This window comes from Streptopelia decaocto (genome assembly GCF_964273445.1).
Source record: "Streptopelia decaocto genome assembly, chromosome: 1".
NCBI classification, from domain to species: domain Eukaryota; kingdom Metazoa; phylum Chordata; class Aves; order Columbiformes; family Columbidae; genus Streptopelia; species Streptopelia decaocto.
The window spans coordinates 105,810,323-105,828,713 of record NC_138663.1 but is presented as its reverse complement, the minus strand read 5'-3'; the positions used below and the strand labels follow the sequence as shown (position 1 = coordinate 105,828,713).

General features: G+C 40.6%; 1 protein-coding gene across 6 annotated transcripts in view; it reads left to right on the top strand.

Moving 5' to 3' along the window:
* The window catches only part of SH3KBP1 (SH3 domain containing kinase binding protein 1), a 228,542-nt gene that overhangs the window by 75,661 nt on the left and 134,490 nt on the right, over positions 1-18,391 (top strand). For all 6 annotated transcript variants that reach the window (XM_082054547.1, XM_082054543.1, XM_082054542.1 and 3 more), the window contains one exon: positions 8,445-8,568. In XM_082054547.1, the coding sequence (XP_081910673.1) occupies positions 8,445-8,568 (124 nt within the window). The remainder of the gene's footprint in view (positions 1-8,444; positions 8,569-18,391) is intronic.

The following is an 18,391-nucleotide window of genomic DNA, read 5'->3' as shown; positions in this document are numbered from 1 at the left end:
AGCAGTATAATATAGCTTGGTCTCCTACTTTTCTTGTTTCCTCTCTCTTCTCTTACACAAGTTACTTCTTCAAGAAACAACAGTCCCTGAGCTCACAACTGGATTATTAGTTTCTGTTCACCCTCTGTTAGCATTTAAATTCAGCTGTTCCGGAACTACCCATTGCAGACTGGGGACTTCCTAACTCCCACCTGTGCTAAGTGAAAATTTGCTTTCTACTTCTTTGTGCAAATGGAGTTTTTTTCTTTAAAAGAAACAACATTTACAAACTTCAGTTTGAAACCAGAACCAGAAATGGATTTTGTCATACACTGACAAAAGTTCCCAAAAGCCATCCTTGGTACACGTGGGTTTGGAAGCTCATTTGCCTACTCCTTCTTCATGTGGTAGGCTTCTGCTCCATGCAAATCTAAAATGAGTGGGATATGTAGGGAATATCTGTAACCACTACTGATCAAGCACCAAGCTTTTAGGGCCACTATAGTTGCATCATTTTCCAAATATGCAGGATAGCCATGTTCAGTGTATTTTTTGTGGTGAAATAAAGTGAGCTGGCTTGGTATACCTCTGTGACCAGAGTTGTCTGTGTATGTTTTCACTCAATTTTTCAAGCAGAAATGCAGTTTCCAGTAGTGCCTTATAGTGCTTTAAAGTAATCAACTATGTTTTTTTTTACAGGAGGTTGAGAGTCAGGGTAGTTATAAAGGACTATGTCAATATTTCTGAATTTAACAGCACTAGGGCCCCTTTCTTTGTCCAGAGGATATTAGTCACAGCTCAACTCGCATGGCAAAAACCTCTGTCTCTGTCCTGCCCTTCCTCTGCAGTCTTGTGTCTTCCATGTTGCTTATTGGGAACAGCCTGTGTGCTGGGTTGTTTGCTGGGCCATGCGCAGGCACCACGTGGGAGAGGACTAGGCCATGTGGACCAGGAGGTGTGTTAGCAATGAAACGGACAGCTGTGGACAGGGCCAGTGTCCTGGCTCTGTTTGGGCCACAGCTGAAGAAAAGTACTAAAATCCTAAGGTCCCCAAGGGTGAGCAGTATAGAAGACAATGCAGAGGCAGAGAGAGGGTAGAGGACAGAGGATGTAATATTGGCACTAATGTGTGCTGCAGGATACAGCAGTGAGGCTACTTAAGGTGTGGAGCTTTGATTTGGTTTTGTTTGTATGTTTTTAAGTCTTGTGCCATAGATAAAGACCAGGAATGGAAAAAGTACACAAGTGGCTTAAAGCTGGCATAACTTCTCTACTGAAGAATGTGTGCTGAGCCGCTCAGACAGGGGCTTCCCATAGGGTATTGCTGAGTATGCTTCTGATATGACTTTAGCTTATATGGCTGAATTGGCTTTTGCTTGATCTCTGTTTCACTATTTAGCGATTTCTTTGGTTTTCCTTTCAATTCCCTCCTGGATCTGTAATTTCATGCTGCATGTGTTTGATCATGTCATGTTACTGTTGGTAGTAGCTGCGAAAAATTATGCCCCTTCTTATGAGCACAAAAGGAAACAGTGATGAAAAGTAGCTCAAACCAGTACTAGAAAGGTAGGAAAAAAGCAGTTCTTAGATGATTTTGGTGGCTGCAAGGTGCTGTGCCTTCTATATGAATTTTGGCTTAGTGGACATTCGATGTGTGCCTGTCTTTTTTCCATGAAGACTGGACAAGAAAGGAAATGTAAGACTTCCCACCCTACAAACAAATGCCAGTGTTTGGGAATTGTCTGCTTGTATTCCTGTTGAATTATTCAGGAGCAAAACAAGGCTTCCTCAAAAAGCCGTCAGCAGCAGCAAAGCCACCAAAGTCATGCATCTGGAGACTTGAGGGTGCAGCACTGCTTTCTCTTATAGCAGAAAATTTTTTCTGTTACTTTCAAAGTTGCAAATAGGATTTAAAAAATAAAATGCATCATACTGTTGTTTCAAAATTTGTGAGTTGGGGATTTAATTACATTCTGACATAAAGAATGGAAAATAACATACTAATGACACACAGGAAGCAACTTCTGGCAAGATGGGCTCTTCTGTAGGCAGTTATCGTGTGGTCCTGTTCACATGAGAGTGCTGTTTGACTCACAAATTCTGTTTAAACTGTAGATAATTTTTTAATATACCATGAATTTGTCACCTAGCTGCAAAATAAATGTTAAGCTTTAATACAGCAAGCTTGGGGCAGACTCATTTATTATATATTTTAATTTTTAAAGCTGTGAAAAAAGCTTGTGGAATAATGTATGTATTAGTCTAGTTCATTTTTTTTAGAAGGTGATGTAACATTTTCCATTTTCTTCTAGATGCATGCAATGTTCTTAAGTTATCATGTAGTTCACTTTTGTACAAGAACTGTGTGCAATATTTCTTCTAATCACAGCAAAATCTATCACACAGATGCATTCACCTTTCATACACATAGTCTTTCACATTTGTTATTATATTTCAGCTATGATGGTTACTGTGATGAGTTGCCTTTTAGATACTATTTTACCTGTGTGATGGCACTAGATAAAAGATTCATTGTACCCTCGATGGGCAGCAGTTTATTAAACTTTCATCTCTGCTAATGGAATAGTGATACACAGTAAATGCGTGTTACAGATACGGAAAACCATATTAATGTTGTGGAGCTGACAGTTCAGCTTTAAAATACCAATTGGTCTGGAGATGTAAAAGGTTAAAATAAAATTATGAAATCCAGGATTAAAGTGCATCCTGTAGAGAGTGGCTTGGAAATTCTTTTTTTGTTTGATGCTGTTCTCAGATAACTTTAGAAACTTCAAATAGAAATTTGCTTTCTCTGGTTTAGTGCTCATGTCTGATATTCTGGAAGCCTAAATAAGTGTCGCGGGGGGAGTAATTCAGGGTTCTGCTTGATGCAGAACAATGTTTAGATTTCTTAAAGAGAAGCACAGCTTAAAAGAGTTTGATGGCAGGTTCACTCTATTATTTACCGCATGGGGGAAATATGCCAAGCCGAATGCTCCTTACCTTCTCTCCAGATGCCTGTACCCATTCATGAAGTAAACTTTCAGGTGTCTTCCCTCCCTGATAACTGTTCACTCCAGGGGCTGTGTCTTGGAGCTCTGGAGACAAACTTCCAGACAAGGCCATATCCATCACGGTGCAAACTGTCAGAATTCCTCTTTTCCTGATAATCGTTCACTCCGGAGTCTGTATTTTAGAACTCCAGAAGCAAACTTTCAAGCGAGGCCTTATGAACATATGCAGAGTAGACTTTCAGGAGACAAGATTCTCAGAAAATAAAAAATGTAATGGAGTAGAATAGCAGAAGGGCTGGGTCAGGGCTCGGGTACCTGGACCTGGTACCTGCACAGAAGTCCGCCCAAGCATAGGAAACTAAAAACTTTCATGTTTTGACAGACCATTCACACTAAGATTCAGTCCAACAGCAAAATTTCACCACCAGATCCTTTTGCTCCCCATTGGAACCCTTTTCCCTGACTCCATGTGGGCCTCTGTTTTGTTCAGTTGTAGACGTTGGTTTTGGTCCATATCCTTGAAGGTGCCATTTTGTCTGGATAAATCCTTTCTTCTCAGCGAAGTGCAAAAATAGGCCCTACTTCGCAGATGTTTGTGATGTCTCTGTGTTAGCCTTGGATCATTGTTTTCCTAGTCAGTTCAATTTTTCCCAGCAAAATGCAAGCTAGACTTTACCTTGCAGGCGTTTAGTGTAGTCTGCAGTTGCTTTTGGTAAATGCGAGCTTAAAATTTTAGCAAATCTAGTCTACTAAGTAACATGAATCAAAGAGTATATTAAAAAACATACAACCCTATATCTCTAAATAATCCATTACATTTGGTGTGCATCTACTTAAGCTAAATCATTAATATTGAACTTAAATTGGGCTCATCCACTGACCTGTGAGTAGTAAAACCATTGCCATACAGCTCACTTATTTAGCAGGGAGAGCTCAAAGTGGGCTCATCCAGGCTGTCGTATTTATAGAATGAAGGGGTTGACTCATAGTCAAATTGCATATAGTAGGAAAAGTCTGCATGAGACTCCATGCACCCACAAGCCACCGGCATTCAATGTGCTGTTCTGCTTCCCTGTGGGTCTCCTGGAAGGAGTTCTTGGCCTGGCTGTGGCTCAGGCCTTTCCCTCCTCTGGAGCCTGGACCAAACTGCTGCTGGGGTGGGAGGGCGGGGAGGGGTCGAGTGCATCCACCACAATAAGATCTACAGTATTTCGTTTGTATGGTACAGTGCTGTGGGATGGTGAAGCTTGCTGTTGCACTGGGATGTATTGTAATGGAATGATGTATTATAATGGATTTATGTAATAGAACAGGGCAGTGAATGCATAAGAGTTGAAAGAGAGGAAGAGAGGTGGAGGTTTTTTACTAGGGGAAGATTGTGTCCAAAGCTATCACTAGTTCCCGATGTCTGTTCAATATCACAGTATCACAGTATGTTTGGGATTGGAAGGGACCTCAAAAGATCGTCTAGTCCAATCCCCCTGCTGGAGCAGGAATGCCTAGGTGAGGTCGCACAGGAACATGTCCAGGCGGGTTTTGAATGTCTCCAGAGAAGGAGGCTCCACAACCTCCCTGGGCAGCCTGTTCCAGTGTTCTGTCACCCTTACTGAGAAGAAGTTTTTTCTCAAATTTAAGTGGAACCTTTTGTGTTCCAGCTTGATCCCATTACCCCTTGTCCTATCATTGTTTGCCACCGAGAAGAGCCTGGCTCCATCCTCGTGGCACTCACCCTTTATATATTTATAAACATTAATAAGGTCCCCCCTCAGTCTCCTCTTCTCCAAACTAAAGAGACCCAGCTCCCTCAGCCTTTCTTCATAAGGGAGGTGCTCCACTCCCTTCATCATCTTTGTTGCCCTACGCTGGACCCTCTCCAGCAGTTTCCTGTCCTTCTTGAACTGAGGGGCCCAGAACTGGACACAATATTGCAGATGTGGCCTCACCAGGGCGGAGTAGAGGGGAAGGATCTACTAACCACCCCCCTTGTAATACACCCCAGGATGCCATTGGCCTTCCTGGCCACAAGGGCACAGTGCTGGCTCATGGTCATCCTGTTGTCCACCAGGACCTCCAGGTCCCTTTCCCCTACACTGCTCTCTAATATGGAATTTTCCAACCTATACTGGAACCTGGGGTTGTTCCTGCCCAGATGCAGGACTCTACACTTTCCCTTGTTAAATTTCATTAGGTTATTCCCCGCCCAACTCTCCAGCCTGTCCAGGTCCCGCTGGATGGCAGCACAGCCTTTTGGCGTGTCAGCCACTCCTCCCAGCTTGGTGTCATCAGCAAACTTGCTGATAGTACACTCTATTCCCTCGCCTAAATCGTTAATGAATATATTGAATAATACTGGCCCCAGTACTGACCCCTGAGGCACTCCACTAGATACTGGCCTCCAACTAGACTCCGCACCATTGACTACCACTCTCTGGCTTCTCTCCTTAAGCCAGTTTGCAACCCACCTCACTACTCTGTTGTCTAGACCACACCTCCTCAACTTAGCTGTGAGGATGCTGTGGGAGACTGTGTCAAAGGCTTTACTGAAGTCAAGGTAGACCACATCCACCGCTCTGCCATCATCCATCCACCTTGTTACATTCTCATAAAAGACTATGAGGTTGGTCAAGCATGACTTACCCTTGGTAAAGCCATGCTGACTGCCCCTAATAACCCTCTTATCCTTGATATGCCTTGAGATGGCACCAAGGACAAGCTGTTCCGTTACTTTCCCAGGGACAGAGGTTAGGCTGACCGGTCTATAATTACCCAGGTCCTCCTTCTTGCCCTTTTTGAAGACTGGAGTGACATTTGCTTTCCTCCAATCCTCGGGCACCTCTCCCGTTTCCCAAGACTTGGCAAAGATGATGGAGAGCGGCCCAGCAATGACTTCAGCCAGCTCCCTCAGCACCCGCGGATGCATCCCATCTGGACCCATGGATTTATGGATGTCCAGACTATTTAATTGCTCCCTAACCCAGTCCTCATCAACTAAAGCAAACTCCTCCATTGACCTGGCTTCATTCGGGGTCTCAGGGGTACAGGGCTCCCCAGGACAGCCTTCAGCAGATTAGACAGAGACAAAGAAGGCATTCAGTAATTCTGCCTTCTCTGTATCTTCTGCCACCAGGGCACCCACCCCATTCATCAGTGGGCCTACATTGCCTCTGGTATTAGTTTTATCTGCTATGTATTTGAAAAAGTTCTTTTTGCTGTCCTTGACCCCTCTCGCCAGCTGTAATTCTAAGGAGGCCTTGGCTATCCTAGCTGCCTTCCTACATCCTCTAACAGCAGCCTTATATTCTTCCCAAGTGGCCAGCCCCTGCTTCCATGACCTGTAAAGTCTCCTCTTCTGCTTGAGCATACCCAACAGATCCCTATTCAACCATGCAGGCCTCCTGGCTCCCTTCCTTGACTTCCTACGTGTGGGGATGCTCTGATCCTGAGCGTGGAAGAAGCAATCCCTGAATGCCACCCAGCTATCTTGGGCCCCTTTACCTTCAAGCAGCCTTGCCCATGGGATTTCCCCCACCAATTGCTTGAAAAGGCCAAAGTTAGCCCTGCTAAAGTCCAGGGTTGCAATTCTACTTGCTATTCTGTTCCTGCCACACAAGATGCTGAACTCCACCATCTCGTGGTCACTGCAACCCAGGCAGAAGATCTTATAGAAGATCATATAGAAGATCTTATTCAATTTGCAGATGATACTGTATCGGGGGGGGCAGCTCACATGCTCAAAGGTGGGGCTGCTGTTCAGAAGAACCCAGACAGGGACCTTATGAAATCCAGCAAGGTGAAATGCCTGGGAAAGAGAAATTGCTGGCAGACATACAGGCTGGGGCCTGATGGGTTTGGGGGCAGCTCTGCTGAAAAGGAGCTGTGGGTCCTGGTGGACAGGAAGCTGAACATGAGCCAGTCATGTACTCTGGCATTAAACACAGCCAACAGTGTCCTGGGCCGCACTAACAGCCTGACCATTGAGAGAAGTGATAATCCTCCTTTATATGTCACTAATTAGCCCACATCCAGAATACAGGCATCACATTTTGAGTCCACCAAGGAAAAGAAAGACATGGATAAACTGGCGCAAGTTCTCTGACTGTGGGAGCTGGAACACATGCCCTGTGAGGAGATGCTGAGGGAGGTGAGCTTGTTCAGCCTGGAGAAGAGGCAGCTTTGGGGGGACCTTGCAATACACACAAGGAGGCTATCCAGAAGACAGAGCCAGGCCATTCACAGTGGTGCCTGGTGGGGTAGACAGGAGGGAACAGAAAGGACTTGAAAAGAAAGTTTCAGGCAGGGAATAAGGACAATTTTTGTCGCCATAAGGACAGTCAAGCAGTGGAGTAGTTTGTGATGTTGTGCAGTCTCTGTCCTTGGAGTTTTTCAAGACTCAACTTGGCCACACCTTGAACAGCCTGGTCTGACCCCAGGGCTAGCCTTGCTTTGAGCCAGAGATTGGAGTAGAGACCTGCTGAGGTCCCTACCAGCCTGAATAGCTCTTTCATTCTGAGCTAGGACAAAACTTGGAGCCAAACCTTAACTTGTTTTTTCCTTATTTTTTGGTACGTGGTTATAAGCAAATTTTTCAGCCTCCTTAGCAATTCAGTTCCCTGTCTATAAAGTGGAGTTAACACCACTTGTCTACCTTAGCGGTATTTCAAGATAAGATATGCGAAAGGCTGTGATATTTTGGATGCTTTGGCAAAGTAGGTATAGGCAACTAAGCAGGTAGGCCTTAAAGTCTGCCTGAGAAGCCAATAGAGAGGTACTGTGCATCTTAACAAGCACTAACTGTGTTGTCTTGGGGAGCTGTTTTCTGTAGGTTCACTTTCATGAAACTCCACCATATATATTTTCTCTTTGTGCTGCCGAGGAAGTTGATCACCTTAAAAGGTAGTCAGCTGCAAAATGTGTTAGTGTTAGCAACGGCTCTGACAGCAGGCTCTCTATAGGCTTCTGCCAATTATGGTAACATTTGTCATATTTTCCCAGTTAATATTTTTCTTCCTGCTATGGTGGTTGTTTCTGTGGGATTCTCGACAGAGGGGAAGCAGACTTAGCTGCCTTCACATCAGGAGCACTGATGACCTACCCTGTGCATCAAATGTACAGCTAATTGACAGATAAACCGAGAAGTCTTCCCCGCCCCAACTTTCAGCTTTTGTGATCTTTAGTGAGAGATTTGTAAAGCTGTTGTATAATTTTCTCACATAAATAAGGAATTGTCCTCTTTTAAAAAGAAAAAAAAATATATTGGAAGAGTTACTGAAAATTACTTTAACTTTGTGGCATTTCAACTTAATAATCTTTGAGATGGCATTAGAATAGGCAGGGGTGTATACATAGAAGTTTTAAGGAATCTTGGGAGCTTCAGATTTAGAATATTCTGTAACACCTTTTTTAACTGTTTCTTCTTTTTCTTCTCCTTCCCACCTGCCTTTTCTTCTACAGGAAATAAAGAAGGACATGAAGAAAGAAAATACTGCCAACAAACCACCAGAGAAGCCTATAAATGAAGTTTCCAATGGAAGCCCTTTACTGTTGTCTGAGACAATTATTAGAACCAACAAAAAAGGTATAGTATATGGAAGCTTAAATGCAGATTAAAATCAGACCTTTAAAGGAAAAAAAGGTAAACCTTCCTTGCTTCTAGAAATAAAGCTAGAGTCTATTTAACTGTAAAGGCATAGCAGGAATTAAAAAAATCTTATTGTCCTCTTAGACTGGCATACGGATGCATGTATTATGTCTAATATTTCCACACTGATTTGCACAGACATCCCTTTCTTCTTAAAGAAATCCTTCCTAGATATATTTAATTATGGAAAGCCGTATGAAGAGATTACTAATGCTTATTAAAGTAGGGAACTGGCAGCTTGCATATATGGAGGTTTTTGCACAATGATGTCAGTCCACATTCACGTATTCATGTTCTATCTGGGACAGAGCTGATTACTGACAGAGAACTTTGGGAAAGAAAAAAAAAAAGTGGAAAACATAAAGCTTAACACATTAGGTTCCTGGGAAGAGTCTCTCACTGTCTTCTGTTTCAGACTAGAATGTGTACTCTTCATGGCTGGCTTGATTCCCAATGCAGATTCCTGTGTATGGTTTTGAGCTGCTAAAATGAAAGCCTCCAGATATTCTGTCTCTTTCCCTAGCTCTCAGTCCTGCTCTCAGAAATATCAGAATAAAACAAAAAACTGGCAATTAAAAAGCTGGATTTTTCTTTATGTTATGTTTCTGCTCCTGTTTGTTTTATGGGAGGGCAGTTGGCTATATGCAAGAGATGGGCTGTATTTTTTCCTGGAGAATTCATTGACCAATTTCTTGCTTACTGTCTTATACAGAATAATCTGCTGTCATTAATCATTGCTGTAATGTAATTTCCATTTTGGCACGTCTTCTATACTGTTAAGACCGTGCATATGGAAATTTCCTCTTCTGTATTATCAGAGAATATTGTATTTGAGCTGGCAGTTTGACTAGAGGTCTTAAACCTAAGGTTTGCAAAACGTATGACTTCCTTTAAAATGTGAGGGGGAGTAACATCCACCTCTTTTGCAAGGAGTGATGTCCTCTGAAAGAAAAAAATTGGAAATAAATCTCAGAAAGCTTTGTCTTTTGAGTTGGCAATGTCATCTTGAATCTGGAGACACGTCCAACATTTCTGCTTTGGGTCATAGGTTTTTCAAGCAACAGCAGGATTAAATTACCAAGAATTATTCTTTTTCATGGCTGCTATACAGTACCATATGACTAGTTGGGAAATTATCTAGGGACTAAGCCTGTTCCATATTGCTTCAGCAGCTATTTGGAGAAGGCTGTGGCAGATGCAGAGATTCGGTTCAGTCACAAGGGGATTAACAGTCCAAATATGATCCTTAGAGCACAGGCTTTCTCCTCCTCCTTCTTCCCTCTGGCTCAGAAGCTTTAAAGCATTCAGAAGATAAAGGAAGTTCTCTTTTTCTGACTGTAGCTGGAGAACACAAAACTTCCTATTTATTGAAATGAGCAAAACAAAGACTGTCACAAAGATCTGTAGCTTGAGGAAGAGGTTAGTAGATTTCATATTAGGACGTTATTGCATTGGATTTCATTGGTGGAGATGGCAGGTCTCATGGCTGGGTTAGTAAACTTGTCATTTTGGCTGCTTTTCTGTGACTGTTGCCATTGCTGCAGAGCAAGCAGTTGCAGCTTGCTGTACTCTAGCAGTACAGCTAAGGATGCACAGAGCAGAGCAAGGCCAAGAGCATGGTGCCAAAGCGGCCTTGTTTAAGTCAGGACAGCTAAGCAAGTAGGTACTGTTGTGTTCAGTAATAGAGTCTTCTAAGATCTATGTAGTGTATCTCCTTGTGGAAAGCCTTGCAATATTTTGCTGAAGAGGGACCCCTATAATGCTACAGGGATTATTTTCTTCAACTGTTCTTGTGCTGTGGTTATTAAGCCCTTCCTCCATCTGTTTACTGATCACAGAATATGACCTGACCTGAAAGAAGGTTGGTTTTTTTTCCTCCTTGTTCAGAAATGAGGTAGGATGCATGTAAAGGTCATTAGCCACTCTTCAGCTGTGAAAATAGTAGGCAGTATTATTTATTTGCTTGGGCAATGTAATCTTGCTGCTTGGAACTTCAGAGCAGATCCAGTGACGTGGGAGTGAAGCATTCTGTGCTGCTGTATTGTTTCTGTTACCAAGATGATGATAAGTGCTTTCCTACTTCTGTGGTGTTATGTTGCGTAGTTTTACTACTTAACTTGGTTGGCCTAATTTAAGTGGCAGCACTTTAGCAGGCACTTACATTTTGAGCAGAAGAATCTTGGCCTCTTGGGTTTTTGGCTTGTGGAGAGTTTTTCCTTGAGGAATATTGACGAGTGTCCAACAGTGGTATTAAAGGAAAATAGCTAAACTATTTGTAAGAAACATCTAAGTAGTTAAGAGGAAAAGAATGGATTTCTGAATAAAAAAGGTATTTCAGATCCAACTTTATATCTTCTTTGTACATGCTAATTATTTCTAAGCACTGTGTTGAAATTAAGTTTCTTATAATAAAATCAGTGTAAAATTGGAACGCCTCTTCTAAGGGTTTATTTCATCAACAGAGTAAGGGACATCATTTCTTTGGATTACAGATGTAATCTAGGAACAGTTTAAAGTTGGTGTAACACCACTAGTAGTAGCCTACCTGTGGTAGTGCTTTCATTACATACTGAAGGTTGTAAATGATTGTGGTATTATTAGTTTTAGTTCACCATCCGTGAATCATTCAGGTTTTTGTTAGAAAGACCAGGAGAAGATGGAAGGATTTGGTTTTATCTGCTTTTCATTTGGGGCAGTAAAACCAGAACGTTTCTCCTCCTTTAATGTTCCTTACTGCCCACAAATACTAGGGACCCAATGGAAACATGCAGTAGAAATTACTTGTGGTGGACTTAATTTAGGAAACTCTGTGCTTGGCCTTGATGTATTTGTGAGAGTTAATATTTGTCGGTATTTCCTCTCTTTACAGGGTTCTAAGTTTGATATAGGAGTTAGGGCAACACCTAAAGAAATAATGGGTTTATTTTCTAGGTCTCCTATGGAGTTGCTGTACAACTTTTGTTAAATTACTTAAAATCTGTTGGCCAAATTACCACACTTTAATTTCCAAGGTCAGGTATCATAATGTGTATTAATTTTTCAGATAGGCAGAGTCTTTTTCTGATTTATTGCAGTGGCATATCCAAAATAATTCCCAACTTCAAGGTATTTCAGGTGTCTCTGCCTCAGGCTGCCTATTGGCAAAAGCTGGGTTATACCTGCCTCGTAAAGTTGTTGAGATCTGTTATAACCAAGCATGGTAGTGATGCCAGTTAACATCTAGGAAACAGAGCATTTTAATATATAATAGCATTCCAGTGAGTGCATGCTTCATGTGGTTGGCTTGCATGTCCTTTGTCAGAACCTTGGAGGGGATTATTCTTCATACAGTTCATATGCCAAGAAAATCCTTTTCTCACCAGGTGGGGGTCTTTCAGTATATCTCTTCACTTTTCCAGAATTTTTGATTGGTATATAGAACTATTGTTCTAAAACTTCTGCAAAGCTGACTTAAAAACAAACCTTTGTGCTATTTAGTATTGGCATTTTTGCACCCTACTAATAACAGGTTGTGAAAGCCTTTTCTTCCCTGAGAACATTTTCAGATTGTTTGAAAAAAGCAAAATTATGGCTATTGTTACTATTATTTAATAAGGTAAGAAAATTACAGTCAGGTCTTGAAACAGGAAAATATGGAAATATGTCTTTTCTTTATTGAATGCTTTTCCAACATGTTGGTATTCCATCTTTTCTAAGTAACTTTTCAAATCTAAAAACAGATCCAAAGTTGTGCAACCATTTTAGATCTGTCATAAATTCAGTATGATCTTCATCCAGGTATAAAGGGGCATCATGAAAACTTAGTTTAGCTGTTAAATGGCTTATTTTAGGATAGTTTTGTTCTGATTTTGGAGTATCCTATTTTTGAGTATCCTATTGATTGCACTATTTCATATATCTGGGCATATGAGCCCACTTGCTTAGGCCAAATCGCAAAACTGGAGTTGATAGGCTGTATTTTCTAAGTAAACTAACAGTTGTTACACAAGTAAACATATTTAAGGAAAAGATATATTGCCTTGCCAGATGTATTTGTTTTATATAAACTGTAAATGCAGTCTGCATTGAGGTTATCCAAGCCAGCAAATCTGGAACAGCTCATGTTCTTAATCAGAGCCAAACACTGAAAGCAAGGAAATGTTTTTTTCTAGCTCTCTTGAGAATTATTTATTTTACCTTATACCCTACACTTAAAGGATAAAGAGAATTTGCATCATATCCTAAAATGGAGAATTTCGTGAAAGGAGATTTGATAATATAATAGGTTTATTTTATTAATAAAAAACAAGTCTGTTGTGTACAAAACTGAGATCTAGATCTATCTTTGTAAACGGAGAAATGGTAAAAGTATTTTACAAGAAAAATGCTTGATCATTTGGTTCACTAGTTTTATGATTACTTGCATACAAAAAGAAACCCTATCTACTAAAAAGACAAGCTCACGGTGACTCAGCATGTCAGTGTGTCAACTGAGTTTTATATTAAGTAATGTAGGAAAGCTATTATTCTGGTCATATTTTTCTACAGAAAGGCAAACCTCAAAATTTCCTTAATAAAATCTTTTATTACTAAATGCTAGCGCAAACAACTGCCTTTGTCGTGTGCCAGTCGTGTTTGATGAGGTGTCTGACCCTCAGTACGCTCAGCTTTGGTTTTCCTCTCAAACACAGGAAGTTTGAAGGTATTAACCTGGTTTTTGGTTGGATTATCTTTCTGCTGTTTATATTTTCAGGCTGTGTCCACAGACAGTCTTTGGTGTTCCCTTGCAAGTACTGCCAACTTCAGAGAAATCATAGCTAGCATAAAAAAAAATCCTTTTCATTTTTAAGATCAGCTAATTAGTGTATAATCAGTATACAGTTTACATAAATATGCACAAGAACATATTTCTCGGGCTATTAAGGTTAAAATATGCATACAACATATGACACAAACCCAAAATGAGACATAAAAAACTAATGGCACAGGGAACTCAAATTCAGCAAAATATTTATTCTTTGAATTTGAATACCATATCTGCATACATATACAGAAGTAGTGCCTCAGATAATACAAATTTCCTTTAAAAGTGCTGTTTCTTGAAAATAAATACTTGGATAATTTTTACCCTCAGGTAAGCTACACTGCAGGAAAAGCCACTGGTCTGTGCTGGGCATGTGGGTGGCAGCCAGAAAAGAGACTTGGAATGGGTGTGTGTTACGTGGGATCTGTAGTGGTTTAACAAGTTTTTTCTGGAGGCAGGTGAGAAGGACTCTGTCCGATGCTAGAGGAAAAATCTCTACTTGGTAAAGTTCCCATTTGATTATTCCAAGCAGTATATTATGTTATACATGCAACGTGTAGAGGATACATGGAAAAAGCATAATTCTCTCTAGTGTTTCAGTTTCATGATTCCTTTCCTCTGATGAAAAAATAATTCTCAATAGTGAAAGTAAGGGGAAACTTAATGTGCATGGAATAAAGCTAATCTTGGAGCTGACTAGTAAGCTGCTATCAGATGAGGGGTAGTTGTCTAATGTGTGAACATCCTTCCCTGCATCATGGGGCCATGCTTTTGGATCCAATATCCTTTTTGTAGAAATGCATTGATGTAGTAAGTGAAATCATAAAACAGTGAAATTTAAAATTATTGCTTTATCTGTCACAGGACATAAAATTAGTTCTTCTGGGGTTTCTCTTGTAATTGTAACTACACTGTGAAATCTGCCTAAAATGGGCTTATTATGTGGAACAAGAATACAGCAATAGGTGTTACCATTGTTCTAAATTTGAGATTAATCTGTTGACCATTGACATGTAAAAGATCTCAATGCTGTCTTGGTAACAGTGGAATGGGTGCTTACTCATTCTCTTCAAGCAGATCTTGTTTATAAGTCCTGTTATAATAATGGCTTAATAAATTTAAAATCTAAACTGTTTTTCTGTATTATAGTAATTTGCTGCCCAGGTTTACAGTTAAGGTTTTATTATCCCAGTTCGAAGAGCTTATGCCAGTAAGATAATTTATTTTCCTGACATTTACTGTGCAGTGTCCCCCATCTTCTTTTTATCCAATGTGCCTGCCCTTTCTTTTGAATTACTCCTTCCTGGTACTCTGCAAAATGCACAAATGCTGAGCCCTTATGTAGCTTCTGCAATTTTGCATAGTTATCCATCTCCATTTTGGGATCCTAGTGAGTATCACGAGGCTCTGTGCAGGAGCAGCCTGTAGAAGTTGGCTGTAAAAATCCCTCATGGTTTGAATTGAAATTCTAAGTTAATTCTATCCTCTGGGCATCTTCTGTTTGTGTTATATGTGTTGTGTTATATGTTTAGCTCAAGGAATCCCATTTATGGACCATGCTTTAAAAACACTGAACAAAAATACAGCCACTGCATCAGGGAGCTAACTATATATACGCATCTGTGTGTGTGTGTGTGTATCTATATAACAGATTATGTATATAATATATATAAAATATATATATAAAATATATATATGTGTGTGTATATATATATAAAACAGATAACTAAAAAAAAGAAGAATAGAAGGGAAGATACATTATTGGGATGATTACTAGCAGTCTCTTTTCAGGTTTCTTGCAAACAGAGAACTCTGGTTTTAAAGAAAGATTTAAATCTGGATCTGCATTTGGAAATTGGGAGGGCAGTATGGAGATAATTGTGACAACATTGGGTTTAAAATTTACGAGGCTGCTGGATGCCGATATGCAGGACAGAGAAGAGGCAGAAGTTGACTCTTTCATATAGAATCTGAAGAGATGAGGGAGAGGGGTCAGTGATGGGCATTCTGTGCAGCTTGCAGATGAAACAGAGGGGAGGTAGTTATGGATACAAATGAGGACGTGAGTTAGTTTTGTTGGTTGGTCTTTTTAAAGGTAGATCCAAAAGTATATTTGTATCAATGAGAAAGCAGAGATAAGTGAATTTTTAAGGAAGAGAGTAATAGGGAACAGGTCAAGTCATGGAATAGGGCTACAGGGACAGCTGAAACAATAAGGAAAAGAACATCTTTTCACAAGTAGTTTATGGAAATATGTAAAAAATGCTGCACTAGAACGAATAGTCAGTGGAATTGTGTCTTCTCTTTCATGAATATTTACAAATTTTTGTTTAATCAGTTAAAGCAGTTTTTTTCCTTTCTAAAAGCTTTGCAATACGTTTTACAAGCTTAAAGTATGAAACTAAGTCAGATGTATCTTCTAACACTTGTACGAGAATTTGCTGGTTCACTTTTTTTGACAGTGTATGGTAATTGTCCAAAAGGTACTAGTCAAGAACAAAAACTCATGTGCATGATATTCCTCTATGAGTGGTTATATTCAAATCTCCTTTAACACAAGCCCAAACCAATTAAATACTACTAAATGCTGGGTCTATTCTTGTTAAAGTAACAACAGCAATGAGTTTGAAACTTCCTCTTTTTGTAAAACTAAGTTTCTCCATCATAAAAGAGATGCTTTCTTTTTTCACAAGGTTCTGCAGAGAACTGTCTTCGTGCTGCCAACAGTTCCCCCCTTCTCATTGCTGTTGGTTATGTCACTTGTCACCTAGTGAGGCCCAGCTGCCTTTGAGGTCTGTCCCTGACCTTCTGCCTCCTGACTGTAGCTGTGTCTGTCTCCTTTAGCCTTTTATTGAGGTGGTATGGGATTTTCAAAAACAGCACAGCTAACAATTAGCAGACCAACCTTTCTCCTATGTCCCCTCTCACAGCCTTCTGTGATTAAGGAATGGCAGAAGATGAGCAGGGTGGCACATCTGAAACAGAGCCTTGAAGCAAATCACCGGGGTCACTGTACATTTCTCAGTTTCTAGGTTGGGGTATCTCCATCTCATATCTGGCAGCTGTGACAGGAGAAAGTCAGACTTCCTCTTTTGTGGTAGAGACAATGAAAGCAAAGGAGCAACGCAAGGATACTGTTGTGGAATATAAAACTGGAATGAAAATTTGGGGTCAAGAGAGTATACTTTGACTGTGCAAGGTAATGTCTTTGAGACATGTCTTTGAACTTTGCCAGTGTACTTTTATCTGGGTCAAGAATGCTTTTCTGGTAGTTCCTGGAGTTAATCTTGATGAATTTGTAACTGCTAAGTTAAATGTGCCCATCTAAGTGTGCTCTCACACTGACTGGCACATTCTTAGTTCAGTGCTGCTTTACCGTTGCTTGCTGGGATGGTGCTATGCTGCCTTTATGGGGATAGGGAACTGGCATGAGCCTTCCCTGTGGGGCTGCAATCAGGGCTGTGCGGCTGTTGATGTCTTTTCCCCCATGGCCTGCAGGGCCAGTGATAAGAGCCAGCCATGCTATGGTAAGCTACGGCAGCAATCAGCCTACTGAGGCACTTGGAGGTTCCGGCTCCTGTGACAAGCAGAAAAATCTTTGAATGGTTTCTGGGGTTGTAGGTGAGAAGCAGTGCCTGTCAACAGCTCCCTGGGGTCTCCTCCAAATTGCAGTGTCATGTGACATGAATTGAACACCCAAATAGTGATTTGTCTGAGAATTAGTTCTTAACCAAGCAAGCACTACTCTGTAGAGAAGATTTTTGCATATATGTGAAAGCTGAATGTAAACATATGCATTTGTACTTTTTTGGGTGATTGTATTTTTTAAAAACAGCTCCATACATGTGCTCTCTGCATTGGGACAGAGCAACTTGTTTTGCTGCTTTTGAATCCCTTCAGTGGAGGAAACTTTTTTACTTCAGTCTGCTTGGACCAGAAGGAAACTACAATCATTACTCAAGAGCTTCCTCTTCTGATGGAATGATATTTATAAACCCAAGTTGGGGTAAACTTCTGCATGCAGTGGCAAGAATATACACAGGAAAAAGGAACCATTGCTGCTGGTAGAAAGGGTCATCACCATATTGGTGGTTTAGGAGAGCTGAGCAGAGAGTTCTGTACAAGTATGCAGTGGGAGGGACCTCTGTGAAACAGCTGCCAGTCTGGGGTTTGGTTAGGAGTGTGTCTGAGGGGTGGGAGCAGATATAACTCTGAATGCACTTTGCACAGGATTTTTTCACCTGTTCTCTCACGCTGCGCCCTTTCCCATGTGCTAATATGCAACATCTAGAGTGCTTTAAGCAAAGCTTTGCTGTTGGCTGCAAGTGACAAGAAACGATGTGAAAGTATTGCCCATAAGTATTGCCTTATCTGTGATAGATTCTGTTATAGATTTTACTTCCAAGAACTGATCCAGGCTTTAAAAACTTTCTTCTGATAAAGTGACATGCCTGGAATGAACTTGATATTGCATTCATTTTAATTATTTTTCACATGCAGTGTGAAATACTTCAATTCATCTGGTTAAAAACCCCTAAAGTTAAGTTTACTTTGCTGTAACTAGATCTGAAAAACACATAGAGGTATCAGGCAGTGCTGATACTGCATGGCTTGGATTATTCTGAGTAGAATGCATTATTAGCTATGTTTGCTTTCAGTTTTCAGATTCCTATATTATGAAGGTGCAGTGACTTGACTGACAAGATACTATGCCTGCAAAAGTGTAATTCTTGTTTCCAATGGCATGACATTTCCTAAGTTTTATTCACTGAATACTTCATGCATGTTTTATCTTATTTTAGAATGTCCTCCCTTACAGTCTGCTCCACCATTATCAAGGTGCTCACAGCATGGAAAGTCTTGCTGTTGTTAGTGGTGTGTTATGATGTATTGTACTGTTTATCTTTGTTTTTTTATGGTTATCTCACTGCTTCCTAATGCTATTTCACAGTTAAGATGCACCAGTAGTTTGCAGTA